Below are 18,974 nucleotides of genomic sequence, written 5' to 3' on the forward strand. Positions count from 1 at the left end.
CGGGCGGCCCGGCCTCCCCCAACGTCCCGCCCCCCCTCCCGCGCTTCCTGGCGGCTCAGCGTCCGGCGCCTGTTTGTGCTGCGGCGCTGGGGCCTGGGACGGCCCCGCCACTGCACCCCCGGGAGCCGAGAGCGGCCCCGGGAGAGTCCGAGGCCCCGGGGGGCCCTGGAGCCTGCCGCCCCCGCCCCACAGCGCCCCCTCCAGGCCCTTTCCCCGCGCCCGACAGCGCCCCCGGGGGGTGGCACAGCAGCCGTGCGCGCGCGCCCCAGGGTGCTTCCCCTTCCCCTCTCCCTGGCCATGGCCCCGGCGGCTTAGAAGCCTCCGCCGCCGCCGCCGCTCGGAGCAAGCCGGGGCCGGATGGACGGGGCCGGGGGGCCCGGTGAGTACGGGGCGGGGCGGGCGGCGTGCCCCTTCCCGGAGCGCCGGCTGGTCGGCCGCTGCCACTGCCCGCCGGGCGTCTGGTGGTGTCCCCGCGTGCTCCTCGGCCTCAGGGCTTCTGAGCATCCTCCACGGTGCCTCAGGTCGCTCTTCCTCGTTATTTGGATCTCCTGCTGTCATTTCCACCTTCCTCAACGTCATCCACTCCCCATGTTACTCTGGGCCCCTTGATGTTCCTCTGCTCCCCGGTGTTAGGTGTTATTACGGGCCTATTCTCCTGGTATTTCGGGTCGTTTTACTTCTGACCCGTTACCCTGGGACCTTCACTATGACTCCGTCTCCACCTATACCCTCCCGGGTCGGGTCGTTCTGGATCTCTTCTGGTCTTCTGAGCCCTCAGATGACTGTATTCCCGTGTCCCCCTCTTCTTTTGGGCCCCCCTCCCTCTCTGTTTCTCTGCCTTCCCTGGAGAGCTGAGCCTGCTCTGCGGTGGGCAGTCACCTCTGAGCTGCACCGGGCCTCCCTCTGTGGTTCCCACGTTCCGGGGCAGTACCCCATATTTCCCCCCTGGGACTCTATGGTACTCCCTGTCTTTGCGGAGGCTGAGACAGCAGCAGGAAGGGAGCTTTGCCAGGCTCCCCGCCTGCCCTGCCAGAAGGAGGCCCTTGATCCTCTACCACCCGTCTCCTCCCCTCCCGGCCAGCCTCCAAGCCTGGGGCTGCTTGAAGGGGGCAGTGCTGTCGGACAAATGCGAAGTTGGGGGAAGACAGAAGCCCCTCAGCCCTTTCTTCAGGTGGTTGGTCCATTCTAAGTGCCTCTTGCCCTGTTCCCAGGTGAGGGCCCTGCTCAGGAGGCCCTGCAGTCCTTGAGTCGGCGGCTTCAGGTGCAGGAGAAGGAGATGGAGCTGGTAAAGGCAGCCCTGGCCGAAGCTCTCCGCCTGCTGCGGCTGCAGGCGCCCCCCAACTCCCTGCAGGACTCTGGCACCCTAGCTGCCACAAGGGACAGGTATACACATTGTCACACCCTCTTCCTCTTTCTTCCAGGGACCTCTAGGGGCATCAGGTTGATTCACTGTCTCCCCAGCAGCCCTGCAGCGCCCCCCGGACTGCCACCCCCATGCAGCCCCTCCTTGGTGAGCCGCGGCACCCAGACCGAAACAGAGGCGGAGCGGGAGGCATCCCTGGGACCCTCTGGCCTGAGCAATGGCCCCCCGGCCCCACAGGGGGGCAGTGAAGAGCCTAGTGGGACCCAGTCTGAAGGAGGGGGCAGCAGCAGCAGTGGCACTGGCTCCCCTGGCCCCCCGGGGATCCTCAGGCTAACGCAGCCCCCACAGCGTGCTGACACGTAAGTGTCCTGTGGCAGAGGCCAGGAGGGGTGGGAGGGTTGGGGAGCAGGAACAGAGGGAGTGATATTTACCTGCTCACTATGCTCCTACCAGGCCACGGAGAAATTCTTCCTCCTCATCCCCCTCAGAGCGGCCCAGGCAGAAACTCTCCCGGAAGGCAGCTTCCTCAGCCAACCTGTTGTTGCGGTCAGGGAGCACAGAGAGGTGGGCGAGGCTTCCCCCGCCACCCCCCGCCTGCCCCCCCACCCCCAGGCTCAGGCTTTTGACTTTCCACATCCCACACCTCACTTCCCTGGGTGGGGTGGGGGGGACCTCATTGGCCAACAGGAAGAAAGGAAGAAGCACCCCTGGGGGGGTCTGCTGTGTACCCGGCACTGTGCTAAACTCTCAACCTCCTCCATCTCATTCAGTTCCCCACAACATCCTTGGGGGGGTAGGTGGTGTCATGCTGTTCATTGTCCAGGTGAGGAAGCAGGCTCAGAGAGGGTAAGTGATTTGTCTGGGGTCACACAGCTAGAGCTAGGATATGAACCCTACTCTTTCCGACTCCAGTTCTGCTGTTTCACTGCGTACCTTCCAAGAGTTTAGGAGGTACCACAAGCTCTCGTGATTTTCATGGATGACTTGTTTTCAGAGTTTCAACCCTACCCCTCACCCTGTAACCCCCTCCCCCTTCCCCCTCATCTCCCAGGCTTTATTTCTAGACAGCAAGGGGGAAATCCTAGTGGCTGAGCATGGTTATCTCAGGGTGCGTACAGGCTTCAGGACTCCTGTGTGTTCATTTGAACCCTGTCCTTGGTTTCTTCTTTATTCTCTGAAGAGATGTTGCAGCCATATGGTCTAGTGACAGCTCTCTGTGGAATTCACCTGTTACTTTCCTCTTGAGACATAAAGACATTCTTGCTTTCCTCCCAGATCCCTGAAAGGCAGGGCTGGTGTACATTCTGGATTCACTCTGGTCCCATTTTACAGATGGAGAAATGAAAAGGCCAGCCAGAGGCCTGTGGTCTAGGAGAAGGGGCTCCCCCCTGCCATGCCACTCTGCCTCTCACAAACTTTAGGGCTCTGTGCTGAGTGCTCAGCCCCTTCAGCCCAAACTTTCTCATCTCTTACAACGGAGCCGAGAGTCCCTATCTACTCTGGGGCCCTGAATGCTCTGGATGCAGGCTAAAAGCCTGCAGAGGTGTCTGGGTGAACCTCCTTTCCTGTGTCCTGCCCTTCCCCACTTACGTCTCAGGACCTGACCTCATCACTCTGCTCCTCTCTCTTTCCCAACAGCCGTGGAGGGAAAGACCCCCTCTCCAGCCCCGGGGGTCCTGGGTCTCGGAGGAGCAATTATAATTTGGGTATGTACGGAGAAGTCTGGCACGATGGAGTTAGGGTTTGGGCTACAGCCCCAGGAGCTATTTCGGGGGACCTGTGAGGTGTGGTGGGTAGAGTCCTGCTCTGGCTTTCCCGAGAGGGAGGCTGCAGGGTGGTGGTTGACACCCCCCTTTTCTCTGTAGAAGGCATCTCAGTGAAGATGTTCCTTCGCGGCCGCCCCATTACCATGTACATCCCATCTGGCATCCGCAGCCTTGAGGAGCTGCCCAGCGGCCCACCCCCGGAGACCCTCAGCCTTGACTGGGTGTATCCTGCCCCCTCCAGTCCCATGGGGACCCCTTTCCCATCTTGGGAACCCCCCTTCTTTCTGGCTTCCCCCTGGGTCTGCGGGATCAGGAAGCCATCGGAATCCGCCCCTCCCATCTTCTGCCAGTGGTGCTGCCAGCCAGAAGCTCTTTTGTTGTCCCCACTCTTCCTCACTCTGCCCTCGGTCTGACCCTTTCCTTGACTGTGATCCCCACTCCAGTTATGGGTACAGGGGTCGTGACTCCCGCTCTAATCTGTTTGTGCTGCGCTCTGGGGAGGTGGTCTACTTCATTGCCTGCGTGGTGGTGCTGTACCGGCCTGAGGGAGGCCCAGGGGGTCCTGGAGGTGGTGGCCAGAGACATTACCGGGGCCACACGGACTGCGTTCGATGGTGAGGGGCCCGAGGCCTGGGAGCGGGCAGTTCTGGGTGTGGGGATGGTTAGTGTGGCAGGAACGGGATCTGGGAGGGTGCAGAGGAGCAGGAAAGAAGAGTTGCCTTGCTGGTCTGCAAGCATGGAGAAGGGTGTCCTGGGGGGTCTTGGGAGACCAACCCCCTTCCCGAGAGTGTCTCCTCCTTCCACTTAGCCTGGCCGTCCACCCCGATGGTGTCCGTGTAGCCTCAGGACAGACAGCTGGGGTGGATAAAGATGGAAAGGTAAGGCCAAAGTCAAACCCTGGGCAGACGGGAGGAAATTCTAGCCTGGCTGCCCTTCACATCCTGACCTCTTCTCTACCAGCCCCTACAACCTGTGGTTCATGTCTGGGACTCTGAGACACTGCTGAAGCTGCAGGAGATTGGACTGGGGGCCTTCGAGCGGGGTGTAGGAGCCCTGGCCTTTTCAGTGGCGGTGAGCTGGCCCTCAAGCTCCTTGGCCCCCATATTCCTTGACCAGAAACCTCATCCTTGCACTTCACCAGGACGCCTCAGGAGTTCTGGCATTCCTGAACCCAGCCGACTTTCCTGAGAAAGGGACAGGGGTCCACCTCACCTGCCCGCTCAACCCGCGATGGCAGCCTTTGCCTGATGACTGTGAACCCACAGACCTTGAGGCCTCACTTGGCCCGCCTCGATGTGTCCCCTATTTGCAGGATCAGGGTGCTTTTCTTTGTGTGGTGGATGATTCCAATGAGCACATGCTGTCAGTGTGGGACTGCAGCCGGGGCACAAAGCTGGCTGAGATTAAGGTGAGGAGTCCAGGTGGCCTGGCAGGGCAGTGAGGTTAGGGTGCCCAGAGCAGTGGAGTACAGATAGCTCCAGGCTTCCCCAAACATCGACTTCATTTCTGGCTGGGTCACCTGGAGCAAGTCTCATAGCCTCTCTGAGGCTGGGAGAGGTGACTATGGAAATTCTGGCTTCCTGAGTGATCTTGTGTTAGGCATTAGAGTGGTGCTGGCATCATGAGTGACTGGGGGAGGGGGTGGGGGTGCTCTTAGGGAACCAGACTTGTCCTGGGGTTTTGAGACTTCAGCAGACCAGCTGTCAGGATGCAAACTGAAGAGTCAGAGTGTGGGTGCTCAGGGCTTGGGGTAGCTGAATCTAGTATCTTCCCTTCAGAGTACAAATGACTCAGTCTTGGCCGTTGGCTTCAGCCCTCGTGACAGCAGCTGTATTGTCACCAGTGGGAAATCCCACGTCCACTTCTGGAACTGGAGTGGAGGAGCAGGGGTCCCTGGAAACGGGACCCTCACCCGGAAACAGGGCGTCTTTGGGGTGAGGCGTGGATGGGTGTGGGGTAACATGGGAGGACAGGGTAGAGGTGAAAGTATCCATCTGAGTAGTGTAGACCCTAATACTATCCACCTGGCAATGGCATGTGACTTTGTCTTTGCCCTTCCCTTTGACCCCTGCTCTCTGCTTGCCTCTCCCCTAGAAATATAAGAAACCCAAGTTTATCCCTTGCTTTGTGTTCCTCCCGGATGGAGACATTCTCACTGGGGATTCAGAGGGGAACATTCTCACCTGGGGACGGAGCCTCTCAGATTCCAGGACCCCAGGCAGGGGTGGGGCCAAAGGTACATGGTACTTGGGGGTGGCATCTGGGAAGTCTGGTACCCCAGAGGGTCTGTGGGAGCAGAGAAGAGGATCCCCCTTTTTTTTAAACACGAGAGTTGATAGTTGTCTGGGACCCCACCGGGGCCCTCCAGGAGGGCATTCTAGAAGGGTAGGGACGCCATGGCAAAGGGGCAGGGCTAGGGGCTACAGAGTCTGCCAGGTCCTGGGTTCACATTCCAGTTTTGCTGCTGGGTATTTGGCCTTTAGAAAGTTATCTCAGGTCTTTGAGCCTCCATTGTCCAGTCTGTAAACTGGGTAAAATAATAGCCGAGGATCAGAGACCGTATTCAGTAGGTGCTCAGCAGCTGGGAGTTATCATTCTGTTGTGCCGGCCAGGGCTGCTCCAATTCCCCACTTCCCAGCACCCCTACGGCATGACCCACTTGTGACTTTGCCAACAGAGACCTATGGGATTGTGGCACAGGCCCACGCTCACGAAGGTTCCATCTTTGCCCTGTGTCTCCGGCGGGATGGGACTGTGCTGAGTGGTGGTGGCCGGGACCGCCGGCTGGTGCAGTGGGGGCCGGGGTTGGTGGCCCTCCAGGAGGCTGAGGTGAGGCTGGGGTCAAGGGAGGGAGGAGGAAGAGGGTTGGCTAGCGGGACCCTGACCTTCTGACACCATTCCGTAGATTCCTGAACACTTTGGAGCGGTGCGGGCCATTGCTGAGGGCCCGGGCTCTCAACTGCTGGTGGGAACCACAAAGAATGCACTGCTGAGGGGAGATCTGGCTCAGGGCTTCTCCCCTGTCATCCAGGTTAGGGGGCTGAGGGCTCCGGGGAGGAGGGGAGGAGGGTGGGAAGAGCTGCTAAGGTAGGGCAGAGGTGACAGCCCATGCTCTGCTGCAGGGCCACACGGATGAGCTCTGGGGGCTCTGCACGCATCCCTTCCAGAACCGTTTCCTCACCTGTGGCCACGACCGGCAGCTCTGCCTGTGGGATGGGGAGGGCCATGCGCTGGCCTGGAGCATTGACCTCAAGGTAGAGCCCTATGTGCCTGGATCCCCAGTGCCACACCCACCATGGCTTCTGTGGCCGCCACTCCTTTCCCAACATCCCTGTCCCTTCTCCTCAGAGGTAACCAGCTGCACGGGCTACTAAAATCTCCATTCTTCTGTGCAGATACCTCCAGTGCCCCCTAAGCACTGCCCCCTTGCCCCCAAGCCCCCAGACCTCCCCTTGACCCAGCAACAAATGGCGACTCTCTGGCACAGCTTCCCAGCTCAGTTCTGGTTGTTAAGTATTTTGAGTATCACCTCCTGTAGGCTCCAGTGACACCCTGCCTCCACCCCAGGTCTACTGTCCCTCTCCTCCCCAGCTCATCCTTGGGAGGAGAAGCCTTTGGTGTTACCAACATGAAGAGGTGTCCATCTGGGAACCTTCACTAGAAAGGCATCTTCTTGAATTCACCTTCTCCCCCCTCCCAGGAGACGGGTCTCTGTGCTGACTTCCACCCCAGTGGGGCAGTTGTAGCCGTGGGACTGAACACAGGGAGGTAAGAGGAGCCAGGATTCCCCGTAGGGGAAAGTAGGAGGTACGGGAAGGGTTCCCGGTAATGGGGTTTGTGGGGGGAGGAGTGTGGCTGCTGCCTGCTCGGGAGCCTCAGCTGCACCTTCCTGCTCCTCAGTGCTTTTCTCTGCAGCCCCCTGCCTCCCTTGCTCTCCTGTGGCAGCTGTCATTACCCTCAACCACTTCCCTCTGAGCCTGGGAGTGTGGAGGAGGTGGCTGCTTAGGATAGAGAAGCGGTGGGGATAGGAGGGGCACAGGAGAGACTAACAAAGGGAAGTGACAGGCTCCCAGACTCCCAGGTCTGGACCAGACTCACCAGGTCCTCCTAGTGGGCCCCTCTATTCCCCTCTTAGAGGCATCAGAAGTCCTTCAGCCTTTATCTCTCTAGCCCCTTCCGGATTCCTAGCCTAAGAATGCAGTGGTGGGGGCACCTGGGTGGCTCAATGGGTTAAATACCAACTCTTGATTTCAGCTCAGGTCTTTATATCAGGGTCGTGGGATCCAGCCCTACGTGGGCTTGCACTGGGCACGGAGCCCTGCTTAAGATTCTCTCTCTGCATCTCCCTCTGCCCCTTCTCCCACTCTCCTTTTTTCAAAAACAAACAATGGACGCAGTTGCGGCTTGTCTACATTACAGCCTTTCTGTCCACACCTCTGAGACTCTCCAACTCGCCAGTCCCCACCTTGCCCAGGACAGGTAACCTCTCACCTGCTTTTTACTATTTCCTTTCCAGGTGGCTGGTTTTGGACACAGAGACCAGAGAGATTGTGTCTGACGTCACTGATGGCAATGAGCAGCTCTCAGTGGTCCGGTACAGCCCAGGTGAGAGCCACCCCTACCCTGGACCCAGACCCGTCCCTGGCCCTTCCCTCTCTGAGTGACTGTCTTTGTAGATGGGTTGTACCTGGCCATTGGTTCCCATGACAACATGATCTACATCTATAGTGTTTCCAGCGACGGTGCCAAGTCCAACCGCTTTGGCCGCTGTGTGGTGAGGAAGCTGGGGTGGAGGGTGGGGCATTGCCATAGGTCTCTTGAAGGGGTCTAATGTGCTCAGGGGGATCTGGGTACGGGAAATGGCTACATTTTTAGTCTCTTGACCCTTGCTCCTAGGGTCACTCCAGCTTTATCACTCACCTTGACTGGTCTAAGGATGGGAGTTTCATCATGTCCAATTCTGGGGACTATGAGATCCTTTACTGTGAGTGGCAGGAGGGGAGAGCATGGGGAATGGGTCACTGGGTGGGTTTTATTTGTTTGGGGGGCTCCTGGTTGGGAGGGTTGAAGGAGAATCTGTAGGGAACTTCAGGCAGAGAGGGTGTTGGACAGGAAGGTGGAGATGGGATTGAAATGGAGTTGGAATTGCACAACCCCAAAATCACCGTATCTTTCCCCATGAGGAGAGAGCTGAAAAATGTACTAGGAAAGATTGTTTTGGACAAGTTTCTCAGGGCAGGTATGGAGGGATTGGCCAATGTAGGGAGGAGGAACCGATGAGAAGCCATTAGAACTTCAGCAAGAATTCAGGAAACATATGCGGTTGGGTTCTGCCCTCAGCTGAGGGCTACCTTGGTGACCAGATCACTGGCCACTACCTCAAGCAAGTCTTAACAATCTGCCCTTCCCGATGTCTTCCCGACTGAGGGCAGGGTTAGAGCTGAGCTGGGTGGGCCCCCTCTCCCCAGGGGACGTAGTTGGAGGCTGCAAGCTGCTGAGGAATCGCTATGACAGCCGAGACCGGGAGTGGGCCACCTACACCTGCGTGCTGGGCTTCCATGTCTATGGTGAGCAGGGCCTTTGGAACCATTCGGGAGGGGTGGGGTGGGGTGGGGTGGGGTGGGGTGGGGGGCGAGGTGGAGTCCTCCCTGGGCTGGGCATGCCGGGCATGTGTCAAGGGGTTGGCGTCAAGAAGCGGGCAGATCCAGCCCGGGAGGCCCCTCAGGCCCTGGGCTGTCAGGACTGACTGGGAAGGATTGCCTGGAACGCGGCCGGTGGGTGGCCGGTGGGTGGCCGGTGGGTGGCCGCCCTGCCTGAGCACCAACCAGAACGTGCGTCCCTGGGCCGTGGGTGGGCACGGGGAGGAGGCCGTACTGAGGCTGGCCGCCGTGCTAGGCGTGTGGCCAGACGGCTCAGATGGCACCGACATCAACTCCCTGTGCCGCTCCCATAACGAGCGCGTGGTGGCCGTGGCCGACGACTTCTGCAAAGTGCACCTGTTCCAGTACCCGTGCGCGCGCGCCAAGGTGAGGCCTCGCGGGGCTGGGCTGCTGCGGCCGGGCGGGTCGGGCCCGGGGCTGGGCGCCGCCGCAGCTCCGTCTTCCTTCTCGCCCAGGCGCCTAGCCTCGTGTACGGCGGCCACGGCAGCCACGTGACCAGCGTCCGGTTCACGCACGACGACTCGCACCTCATCTCGCTGGGCGGCAAGGACGCCAGCATCTTCCAGTGGCGAGTGCTGGGCGCTGGGGGCGCGGTGCCGGCGCCCGCCACGCCCTCTCGAACCCCCTCGCTGTCCCCGGCCTCCTCTCTGGACGTCTGACCGCTGCGGGAGGGCATTCACCGGCCCTGCGGCACGGCTCCGCCCGGTCCGCAACCCCCGGGACCAGGGGCCGACCTTTCCTGGACTTCGAGACATTCCTGATCGCGCGTTTCCCTGGAGGGGGCGAATGGCACCCCCCGCACACACTGTAGAGACCCGCTGGCCGAGCCGGGCCGCCCCAGCCTGGGCCCTGACTCCCGCCGCCTGCTGAGGGGCAATAAACCAAAAGCAAAGTCGCCTCTCAGTCCTTTTGTGGGGCGCGGCTGGGTGCCTCCGGAGCCCTGTGGGGGTGGCGATGAAGAAAAAGAGGAGTTTGGACCGAGTAGGGGAGCGTAGGCCACTCATGCAAATAATAGGCAAAGCCGCTTGCAAATAACCCGGCGAAGCGCAAAGGCGCGCGAGTCTTTCGTGGCCTCAGGCGGAGATGCGGGGGCTCCGGCGAGGATAGAGTTAAGCCCAACTCTTCCCCCGCCCTCGGAGGCGGGGCCGAGCTGCAACGGAAATAACCGAGCGCCCGGCCGCGGTTGGCCGGAGGGAGCCGAATCTCTTCCGGAAGGAGCCGATCTCTGGGGTCTCTCTCTCCGACCTGAGCCGAGCGCCGGGCCTTGTTCTCCGGATCAGCCGAAGGTGTTCCGGAAGGAGGCGAACCCCGAGGCGGGCAGGGCAAGCCTTCTCGGCGGCCGGCAGAGCCCAACGTCTGGTGGGGCTCGGCGAGGGCGGAGGTGGGGGAGCCGGAGCCTGGCTCCGGTCCGGCGGGAGCCGAGCTCGTTCCGGAAGAGGCCGAGCGGACCGGCGCTGGCCTCGGCGTCCCGGGCGTGAGGCGGTAGCGGCGGCGGCGGCGGCGGCGGCGCGGCGCGGCGCGGCGGCGCGGCGGCGGCGGCGGCGGCGGCGACAGCGCGGGCCGGGATGAAACGAGACGGCTGAGGTGGCGGAGGTGCCGGCTGCGCGGGACCGACCGAGACTTCCGCGAAGCGCCAGCCCCGCGCTCGGGGCTTCGCCTCGAGCCGAGCCCTGCCACCGCGAGTCTCCCGGACCCCTTTGTGCGGCCGGAGGCGGCGGCGGGAACGGCCATGGCGGCCAACATGTACCGGGTGGGGGGTGAGTACCGGGCGCAGGGGCTGCAGGGTCCGGGGCCGGAGAGGCTCGGCACCCGGCAGCGCGGGTAGCCGCGTCTGGGGCGGCGTGGCCCCGAGCGCGGACCGGAACCGGAACCGGGAGCACGGGGAGCGAGGGTGCGGGGACGGCGACGCGGCGGGGCTCCGCGGCCTTCGGAGGGGCTGCGGGAGGCCGCGGCGGCACTCTCCTGGCTGCGTCGGGGGCCCCCCGGGTCGGGCGGTGGGGCCTGGGAAAGTGGTTCGGCTCGAGCTGACCGGGCAGGCAGGGGGCGCGGAGGGCCGAGGCGGCCGCTCTGCCACCTGAGCGGCGGCCGCCAGGAGGTTTCCTCTTCCCGGGCGTTATTGTGCGCCTGGATGCTAAAAGGTGAGGGTCAACGATTGCTCATTTGGCCGAGACGGGTGCAACTCCATGGCGGAGTTGTAGGGACTGCAGGGGGACCCCCCTGCTTCTTGTTTCTTCCTTAAGGCTCACTTTTGAGGGAAGGATTTGAGATTAGAACTTGGGTGGTGGTGGGGAAACCCCTTGTTTTCTCGTAGTCTCTCCACTTCCACATTTCAGCGTCCTCTCTACCTGGATCCTTATCCCCTTGGTCCTCTCAGGCCTCCTTTCTCTCCCACCCCGGTGCTGTCTTTCCCATCTCCCCCTCTGATCTTCCCGGTGCTTCCCCACCCCCTCCTACAGATTACGTCTATTTTGAGAACTCCTCCAGCAATCCTTACCTGGTTAGACGGATTGAGGAGCTCAACAAGGTGAGTGGAACAGAGAGAGCCCTACCCCTGTCCTGTCTGGCCTCCCCACCTCCCCCTCCGGGAGGGTCTTTTTCTTCTGAGGTCACTAACTTCAGGTGGAAGACCGAGGCGGGGTGGAGGGGAAACCAATCCTATCCTAAGCGCCCATTCATATTCATTCATTCATTCATTCATTCATTCATTCGATGTATTCAGGAAAGGCTTTTGAGAGCTGGGTGGGAACCTTCTATTCTATCTCTCCTGGGCTAAGGAAAGGGAAAATCTGGAGGATAAAAAGTTTGGAAGTCTGTCCTTAAACGCCAAGTTTTATTCATAATCTCTTGGGTCTATTTATACCCCTTAGAGACTTATGCACTGTTGTTAGTCTCCTCTTTTTGTGTTTCCACTTTAAAATGACCAACTTTAACAGCTGTTTTTTTATCCTCTTAGACTGCAAATGGAAATGTGGAGGCAAAGGTTGTGTGTCTTTTCCGGCGAAGGGACATTTCTAGTAGCCTCAATAGTCTGGCTGATAGCAATGCCAGTGAGTGTCTTTGCACCCCCCCCCACGCTCCCCCTCCCCATGATCTGAGGCCTGGGCATGTCCCTGCAGGTGTTTCCCCTGGTAGCATGCCCAAAGCAGGGGTGTGAGTTTGGGGGTGAGAAATGCCTGGTTTGCGGAGGGAGGCCTGTTTTTACACGTTGGGGTTGGAAGCAGGGTGGAGAGACCATGATAAGGAAAGCCAGAAAATGGCTTGTGTGTGTGTATCTGAATGATGGGTGTAAAAGAAATGATAGTATTTAAATAGGGGATGAAGAAGAGCTTTAGAGAAGCAGGACCCTTGGGGGTCAGTTTTGGGTACCTTGGGACAATGGGTAGTGACTGTAAAGGTCAAGGTTGAAGAGGAAGAGAGTGTACTTGGAAGCCTGCATAACAAGGAAGCAGCCTAATTTTGTGATCACGAAGTAATGAGAATACATTGAAGGAAGAGAATGGGAAACTAGGAAACTTTTATTGCCCTTTTTCCTCTTTCTCACCTCTTCTGTTTTGCTCCACTCCATTTTACATCTTTTCCTTTTGTGTTATCTTCCTTCTCTTTATGCTTTCACCTTCTTTTAAAAAAACTATTTCTTTATGTTTTCCTTAGTTTCTTTTTCCTTTCCTGCTTTGGCTTTCTTTCCTCTTCCTCTTGTTCCTCCTTCTGAAATTATTTTCCTTATTTCAGGCAGCTGTGGCCATGAAGGGGTTAACGAGGAGCTAGGCCTACCAAGTTCTCTGGCCCTCTGGGGTTTCCAGCCCCATCTGGCAGGGGCTGACCTTGGCCTTGTCCAATCAGAAGGGGTGGGGGGGTGTGGTCCCCCCCTTGCCTTAGCACTGGGTTTCCGGAGCACACAGGCGAGGGGTGGAGCCTGCTGTACCCCACCCCCCCTTCTCCCTGAGGTTGGGAACAATGCACCAATGAGCCCGGGCCTGTGGCTTTCCTGCCCCCTCCCGCTTTGGTTGGCCCTCCGCCAAGTTAACCCTTTCCACCAAGGTTTCAGGGCAAAGTTGCAGTGCCTGGGGAGGAAGGCACTGGCGCTGGCTTGAGAGGTACTGTCCTTGGAAGCCCCACAAACAATCATTAGTCAAGTGGACAGTGAAGAATAGTTAGGACTGCGATATGTATAAGAGCAAAGAGACTCCTGAAATCTGAAAAGAACTAGTAAACACAACCTTGTGTGATGATTTTTCACCTTATTGGGTTTCTGGAACTCAGGCTGGTTTAGCAAGAGAGAGGAGTGTGATATTCTTGCTGGGCCTGAGGTGGGCAGATTTATGCTTTATGAGTGGCATTTAAGCATTGGCACCTGGGTTTGGGATGGGTTTCTGTGGCATTCTTTGTACTCTTAGCAGCGATTCCCAAGGCATTAGTGGTGGGGAGTTGGGAGCACTGTAATGGGGAGAGGGCTAAGTGGGAAGTTTGGCGGGCTTAGGGTCTGAGAGGTAGATGCCTGGGGAATGTGAAAACCAGCTGGAATAGGAAATGTTTTCCCCGGGGTTAGAGTTGCCAGGGTGGCTTCTTTCTGAATTAGTCCTGACTTGGCTTCTTCCTCCTTCATCTCCCAGGGGAGTTTGAGGAGGAATCAAAGCAGCCAGGGGTGTCAGAACAGCAGCGACATCAGCTGAAGCACCGGGAGCTTTTTCTTTCTCGGCAATTTGAATCCTTACCAGCCACCCACATACGGTATAGGACAATCAAGGCCACTGTGGCCTGTAGGCACTTCCATAGAAGCTGGCAAGGGAGGGGGTGGTGTTTTAGAGATGCTGTGGAGAGGCAGTGAGGAGCTCACCCAGGGTTTTCTGACTTCTCTTCTGTAGGGGGAAATGCAGTGTGACCCTCCTGAATGAGACTGACATCTTGAGCCAATACTTGGAAAAGGAGGTGAGAAAGAGGTGCTGGGAGAAGGAGGGGGGTGGGTATGTCCCAAGGGGCTAGAGGAAAGTAGAACCATGATGAGGCACAGGTCAACTGACTGACCGCCTGTCTTGGGAACTCTGGATCCTCCTCACCACCCCCTGCCTCTGAGGACTGCTGCCTGCTTACCCTTTCTTCCCATCTCCAGGACTGCTTTTTTTACTCACTGGTGTTTGACCCTGTGCAGAAGACACTTCTAGCTGATCAGGGAGAGATCAGAGTTGGTTGCAAATACCAAGCTGAGATACCAGATCGCTTGGCAGAGGGTAAGCAACAGACCAGACCAATATGGCTACTGGGTTATCTAACATGGTAGTGTCTATGAATAGTATGCCGTGGAGTTCTACACTGTATAGTCTTCATGGCTGTCTGCTGTCACCCTGATAGGACAGGACCCTGGGAACCTGAGGCAGGCAGATGGGCACAGTTGGGAAGAGAAGTCTGAAAGTTGAGGTGGTGATAAAAATCCAAGCAGGATTTTATAAAATTTTATAAAATCCAAGGAGGAGTGAAGTGATATTGTGAGTATCAAAATACTTACTATCCTCCTTTACCTTTCTCTGATGTTGCCATCTCCCTGTTTCCAAGGAGAATCTGATAATCGGAACCAACAGAAGATGGAGATGAAGGTCTGGGACCCAGACAACCCTCTCACAGACCGGCAGATTGATCAGTTTCTCGTGGTGGCCCGGTGAGGGGTGGGTGGATGGGAAAGATGGGCTGGGGGTGGTGTGGACATCTTGCATCGAATTTGCAGAGGTGGACTTGATTGTTTTGGGGGGAAGTTTTTTTGTTTTTTTTTTTTGCGGGGGTGGCATGGGTGTTTTCCTTATTTGGCTTAGTTCCTCAGCCCAATCATGCCTTCTTTTCCTCTTGGCTTCTCCATCTCTCCCTCAGAGCTGTGGGCACCTTTGCAAGGGCCCTAGATTGTAGCAGTTCCATTCGGCAGCCAAGCCTGCACATGAGTGCAGCTGCAGCTTCCCGAGATATCACCTTGGTGAGCAGATGTGGCTGGGCAGTTGGGCAGGCTGGGCTCTCTGGGGACCTGCAGAGCCTGGGGACAAGAGAGGAGGGGTCTCTGAGGCTGTGGTGTGGAGGGGTTCAGGCCATCAGCATTGTTTCCTATCTTCCTTGTAGTTCCATGCAATGGATACGTTGCAGAGGAACGGCTATGACTTGGCTAAAGCCATGTCGACCCTGGTACCCCAGGGGGGCCCGGTGCTGTGTCGGGATGAGATGGAGGAATGGTCTGCTTCAGAGGCTATGCTGTTTGAGGAAGCCCTGGAGAAGTATGGGAAGGATTTTAATGATATTCGCCAGGACTTTGTAAGTGGATGGGGCTGGGAGGAGAGGTGGAAGAGATTGTCGTCTCTGGTAAGGGAACCAGGACCTGGGACCAGATGCTAGCTCTGATTTCTTCCCTCTGCCTCCTTAGCTGCCTTGGAAGTCACTTGCCAGCATAGTCCAGTTTTACTACATGTGGAAAACCACAGACCGCTATATTCAGCAGGTATGGGCTGGGCTGGGCAGGGCAGGGCAGACTGGACCAGGGACCTCCTTCTCACCGCTGCCTTTGGGAGTTGATGACATCCTCCTGCAGAGATACTTTGATCTTTCTTTTTTTTCCCCTTCCTGCAGAAAAGATTGAAAGCTGCTGAAGCAGACAGCAAACTAAAACAAGTCTATATCCCCACCTAGTAAGTGTGGTAGGTGGGGGAGGTTGGCGTGTTTTCTTTTTCTCCCTCCATCTCCCCCAACTCATGCTTTGCTCAGTGACTGGCAGTGGGCAGGAGTCAGGATCAAAGAGTCAAATGTTGATAGAGATGAGATGGAAATGGATTCTCTACCTTGACCAGTTCCTGGTTTCTCCCCACACTGTTCCCATTAGTACTAAGCCAAATCCTAACCAGATCATCTCTGTGGGCTCGAAACCTGGCATGAATGGGGCTGGATTCCAGAAGGGCCTGACTTGTGAGAGCTGCCACAGTGAGTTCCATGGGAGGATTGGGATGTTGTGTGTGGGGGGAGGTGAGGTCCTCTCTGGCCCAAGGACCTGAGGGACTCTCGTGTAGTATTTTTCCCACACTGCCCCCTTCTCTCCATGCTCCTACAGCCACACAGTCTGCCCAGTGGTATGCCTGGGGCCCACCCAACATGCAGTGCCGCCTCTGTGCTTCCTGTTGGATCTACTGGAAGAAATATGGGGGACTGAAGACCCCGACCCAGCTTGAGGGGGCTGCTCGGGGCACAACAGTAAGGAGTGGTGGGGAACAGGCAGGGCAGAGCAGTAAGCATATGGATGTGAGCTTCAGGGGAAGGCCAGAGCACCCAACACCTTCCATGGTGATGGTTTGATGTGGGTATGGGTGGGGAGGGGGTGCTCCGTGATGGTTGGAGACTGGTAGGTTGGGATGGTGATAAAGAGTTCAGGCAGGAGGGATGTCTGGGTGACTCAGTGGTTGAGCGTCTGCCTTTGGCTCAGGGTGTGATCCCAGGATCGAGTACCACATCAGGCTCCTTGCAGGGAGGCTGCTTCTTCCTCTGCCTGTGTCTCTGCCTCTCTCTGTGTGTCTCTCATGAATAAATAAAATCTTATTATGCTAAATAAGATTTCAGGCAGGAATAAATTGCTTTGTGCAGAGAACAGAAAAAAGGGAGCCTCAGTGACCATCTGTGTTCTCCCTTTTTCCCATGTCTCTTTCAGGAGCCACACTCGAGGGGTCATCTGTCTAGACCTGAAGCCCAAAGTCTCTCCCCCTATACGACCAGCGCCAACCGGGCCAAGCTGCTGGCTAAGAACAGGCAAACATTCCTGCTCCAGACCACAAAGCTGACCCGACTGGCCAGACGCATGTGCAGGGACCTGTTACAGCCGAGGAGGGCTGCCCGACGACCCTATGCCCCTATCAATGCCAATGCCATCAAGGCAGAGTGTAAGGGCAGGAGTGGTGGGGTTAGTGGCAGGTCAGGATACTCTGGCTGGAAAGCAGAGCAGAGACCGGTGTTTCTCTGGATGTTTAATGACAGGGATACCAGGCCACAGCGCTTGGGTGGGAGAATAGATGTGGCTCCTGGCCATAGGAGAGGCCTGAATAGCGAAGCCCTTTCGAGTTTTCTTCTTTGTTCTTCAGGCTCCATTCGACTTCCTAAGGCTGCAAAGACGCCACTGAAGATTCACCCTCTGGTGCGGCTACCACTGGCAACCATCGTCAAAGATCTGGGTAGGTTAGGGCATGAGGAACCCGTTAGGTGGTTTCAGGCTCACGGTCATCCTTTCACCATCAAAGTCCAAAGAGATTTAGTTTAATAGTTTAACAGCTGGTACTTTTGTATGTTAATAATGGTTTTCATAAGCTATCCATAGTGAATGCTAAGATCACACTCACGTGATCCTTGCTTGCCAGATCCCTCCCACCATCACTGCCTTTGGGGATGCCCAGGGAAACTACATTGAGAAGAAAAAGCATGAAAGTTCTAAGTTTTCTCTTATTTTTTTATCTGGCAGTGGCCCAGGCACCTCTGAAACCAAAAACACCTCGGGGTACCAAGACCCCAATCAACAGAAACCAGCTGACCCAGAACCGGGGTCTGGGGGGTATTATGGTGAAACGGGCCTATGAAACTGTGAGTTAACAGCAGGAGTGGGCAAGGCTAATTGGGTGGGCATTTATGTCTGATAGGAATCCATGAGTCCACTCTCATTGTGTGCCCCCTCCCCCTTTCCAGATGACAGGAGCGGGGGTCCCCTTTTCTGCCAATGGAAGGCCTCTTGCCTCAGGGATTCGCTCAAGCTCACAGCCAGTTGCCAAGCGTCAGAAACTAAACCCAGCTGATGCCCCCAATCCTGTGGTGTTTGTGGCCACAAAGGATACCAGGTACAGAGCCCACCATGGGAGGGGCTGAGAAGTTGACAACCCACTTTGGGGGGTAAGGATAATAGTATTGGTGTGGGATGGGGATGTCAGGAAAGAATGGGTCCGAAGGCAGAACTGGATTGTGGAACATGGGGTTTCACCTTGAGAGCCTTAGCCTTCTTTATTCTACTCTCCTTTTCCTGGCCAGGGCCCTGCGGAAGGCTCTGACCCATCTGGAAATGCGGCGAGCTGCCCGCCGACCCAACTTGCCCCTGAAAGTGAAGCCACCACTGATTGCAGTGCGGCCCCCAGTCCCACTGTCTGCACCCCCACATCCTGCCAGCACCAATGAGCCCATTGTCCTGGAGGATTGAGCATCTGTGGGGGAAGGGAGGTGGCTGAAAGCCAGAGGGTGGGTGCCCAGGGCATCCAACCTCCCTTCCCCTCTAGTAGCAAAGGGAATGAGGAGTGAGGGAGGGAGCAAGTGTTTGTCCTTGGAGGGGTTGGGCGCCCTCTTGTGTTACCACTTGGGAGGCCTGTCCCCTTTCCACTTTTTCTCCACTTCTGGTGGTGGAGGGCACACTGCAGGAACTTGACCCACTGTGGGAACCTAACCTGTTTTGGGGGTTAGGACCCACAGTCGTCTTGGACAGTTTTGGGGGGAGGGTTTTTTAATTTTTTAAAAATTTTGCCTCCCTTTGTGAAAACGGGATGGGGAGGGGAAGGGTAAATTGACAGGAGGTGGTGGTAGGGGGAGGGGGGCGTGCACTGCCATGACTGCCATGTCTATCCTTTTTTTTTTTTCCTAATGGGGGTTTCTCTTCCTGTCCGGTGTCCGGACTTTCCTAATTGGAGTTTGAGGCCCCTAAGCTGGCATCAACCCCAACCCATGCTCTCTATTCCTTCCCTCCCTGTGCCCCCTCCGCCTTTTGTATGCCAATTCTCAGAAATAAAGATCTTTTGTCCATTTTTTTAACCTCGGATTCTGTAATTGGTTCTTATAGTAACAAATAAAAAGCTGTTTTCTTCAGCTTCTCCTGGCTCAGCTGTTCTCTGCCATGGGTGTGTGTGTGGGTGTGGGTGTGGGGGGAGGACAGTGACTTAAATTGGAAAAATAAAGGACAACGGGTGATAAAGGAGATACAGATGGGGCTTGCCTGGGAACAGCTTTAGGAGCTAGGCAGCCTGTTCCGGCTAGCTTTCTCGTGGGACCCAAACTGCTCCCCAGCTCCCTGTGGTGCTGGAACCCAGGCTCCCTCTTGGCACACAGATTGAGAATGGTTGGAATGGATGGACCCTGGATGGTTGGTGGCTTCCACAGGAAGGGAGGTGGGAAGATGCTTTTTCTTCTATTTTCCAACCCTTAACCTCT

The 18,974-nt window shown here is 57.2% G+C and overlaps 2 protein-coding genes across 6 annotated transcripts; both read left to right on the forward strand.

The window, feature by feature from the left end:
* Window positions 1-68: 68 nt before the first annotated feature.
* EML3 (EMAP like 3) lies at window positions 69-9,684 on the forward strand. 4 transcript variants are annotated; one of them, XM_055310824.1, is made up of 22 exons: window positions 69-379; window positions 1,212-1,383; window positions 1,462-1,722; window positions 1,817-1,927; window positions 3,002-3,069; window positions 3,232-3,352; window positions 3,573-3,743; window positions 3,938-4,007; window positions 4,090-4,200; window positions 4,442-4,537; window positions 4,908-5,063; window positions 5,224-5,365; window positions 5,807-5,958; window positions 6,035-6,160; window positions 6,252-6,383; window positions 6,830-6,897; window positions 7,646-7,734; window positions 7,806-7,903; window positions 8,026-8,113; window positions 8,598-8,696; window positions 9,025-9,155; window positions 9,245-9,684. In XM_055310824.1, the coding sequence occupies exons 1-22, from the start codon at window positions 358-360 to the stop codon at window positions 9,446-9,448; spliced, it is 2,688 nt and encodes an 895-aa protein (XP_055166799.1). In that variant the 5' UTR covers window positions 69-357; the 3' UTR covers window positions 9,449-9,684. The 4 variants fall into 4 exon arrangements, with proteins under 4 accessions (XP_055166799.1, XP_055166781.1, XP_055166789.1 ...); XM_055310806.1 differs by having other exon boundaries at window positions 70-379; window positions 3,229-3,352; XM_055310814.1 differs by having other exon boundaries at window positions 70-379; window positions 1,465-1,722; window positions 3,229-3,352.
* A 637-nt stretch (window positions 9,685-10,321) lies between these two features.
* On the forward strand, window positions 10,322-18,632 carry MTA2 (metastasis associated 1 family member 2). 2 transcript variants are annotated; one of them, XM_055310856.1, is made up of 18 exons: window positions 10,322-10,546; window positions 11,246-11,313; window positions 11,743-11,836; window positions 13,400-13,517; window positions 13,652-13,715; window positions 13,897-14,014; window positions 14,337-14,439; window positions 14,646-14,745; window positions 14,886-15,074; window positions 15,184-15,258; window positions 15,387-15,445; window positions 15,637-15,734; window positions 15,862-16,001; window positions 16,453-16,681; window positions 16,880-16,969; window positions 17,254-17,372; window positions 17,475-17,623; window positions 17,811-18,632. In XM_055310856.1, exons 1-18 carry the CDS (start codon window positions 10,519-10,521, stop codon window positions 17,974-17,976), a joined length of 2,007 nt encoding a protein of 668 aa, XP_055166831.1. In that variant the 5' UTR covers window positions 10,322-10,518; the 3' UTR covers window positions 17,977-18,632. The 2 variants fall into 2 exon arrangements, with proteins under 2 accessions (XP_055166831.1, XP_055166841.1); XM_055310866.1 differs by lacking the exon at window positions 10,322-10,546 and adding an exon at window positions 10,590-10,927.
* The last annotated feature ends 342 nt before the right edge of the window (window positions 18,633-18,974 follow it).

Source organism: Nyctereutes procyonoides, unplaced genomic scaffold (genome assembly GCF_905146905.1).
Source record: "Nyctereutes procyonoides isolate TBG_1078 unplaced genomic scaffold, NYPRO_anot_genome, whole genome shotgun sequence".
NCBI lineage: Eukaryota > Metazoa > Chordata > Mammalia > Carnivora > Canidae > Nyctereutes > Nyctereutes procyonoides.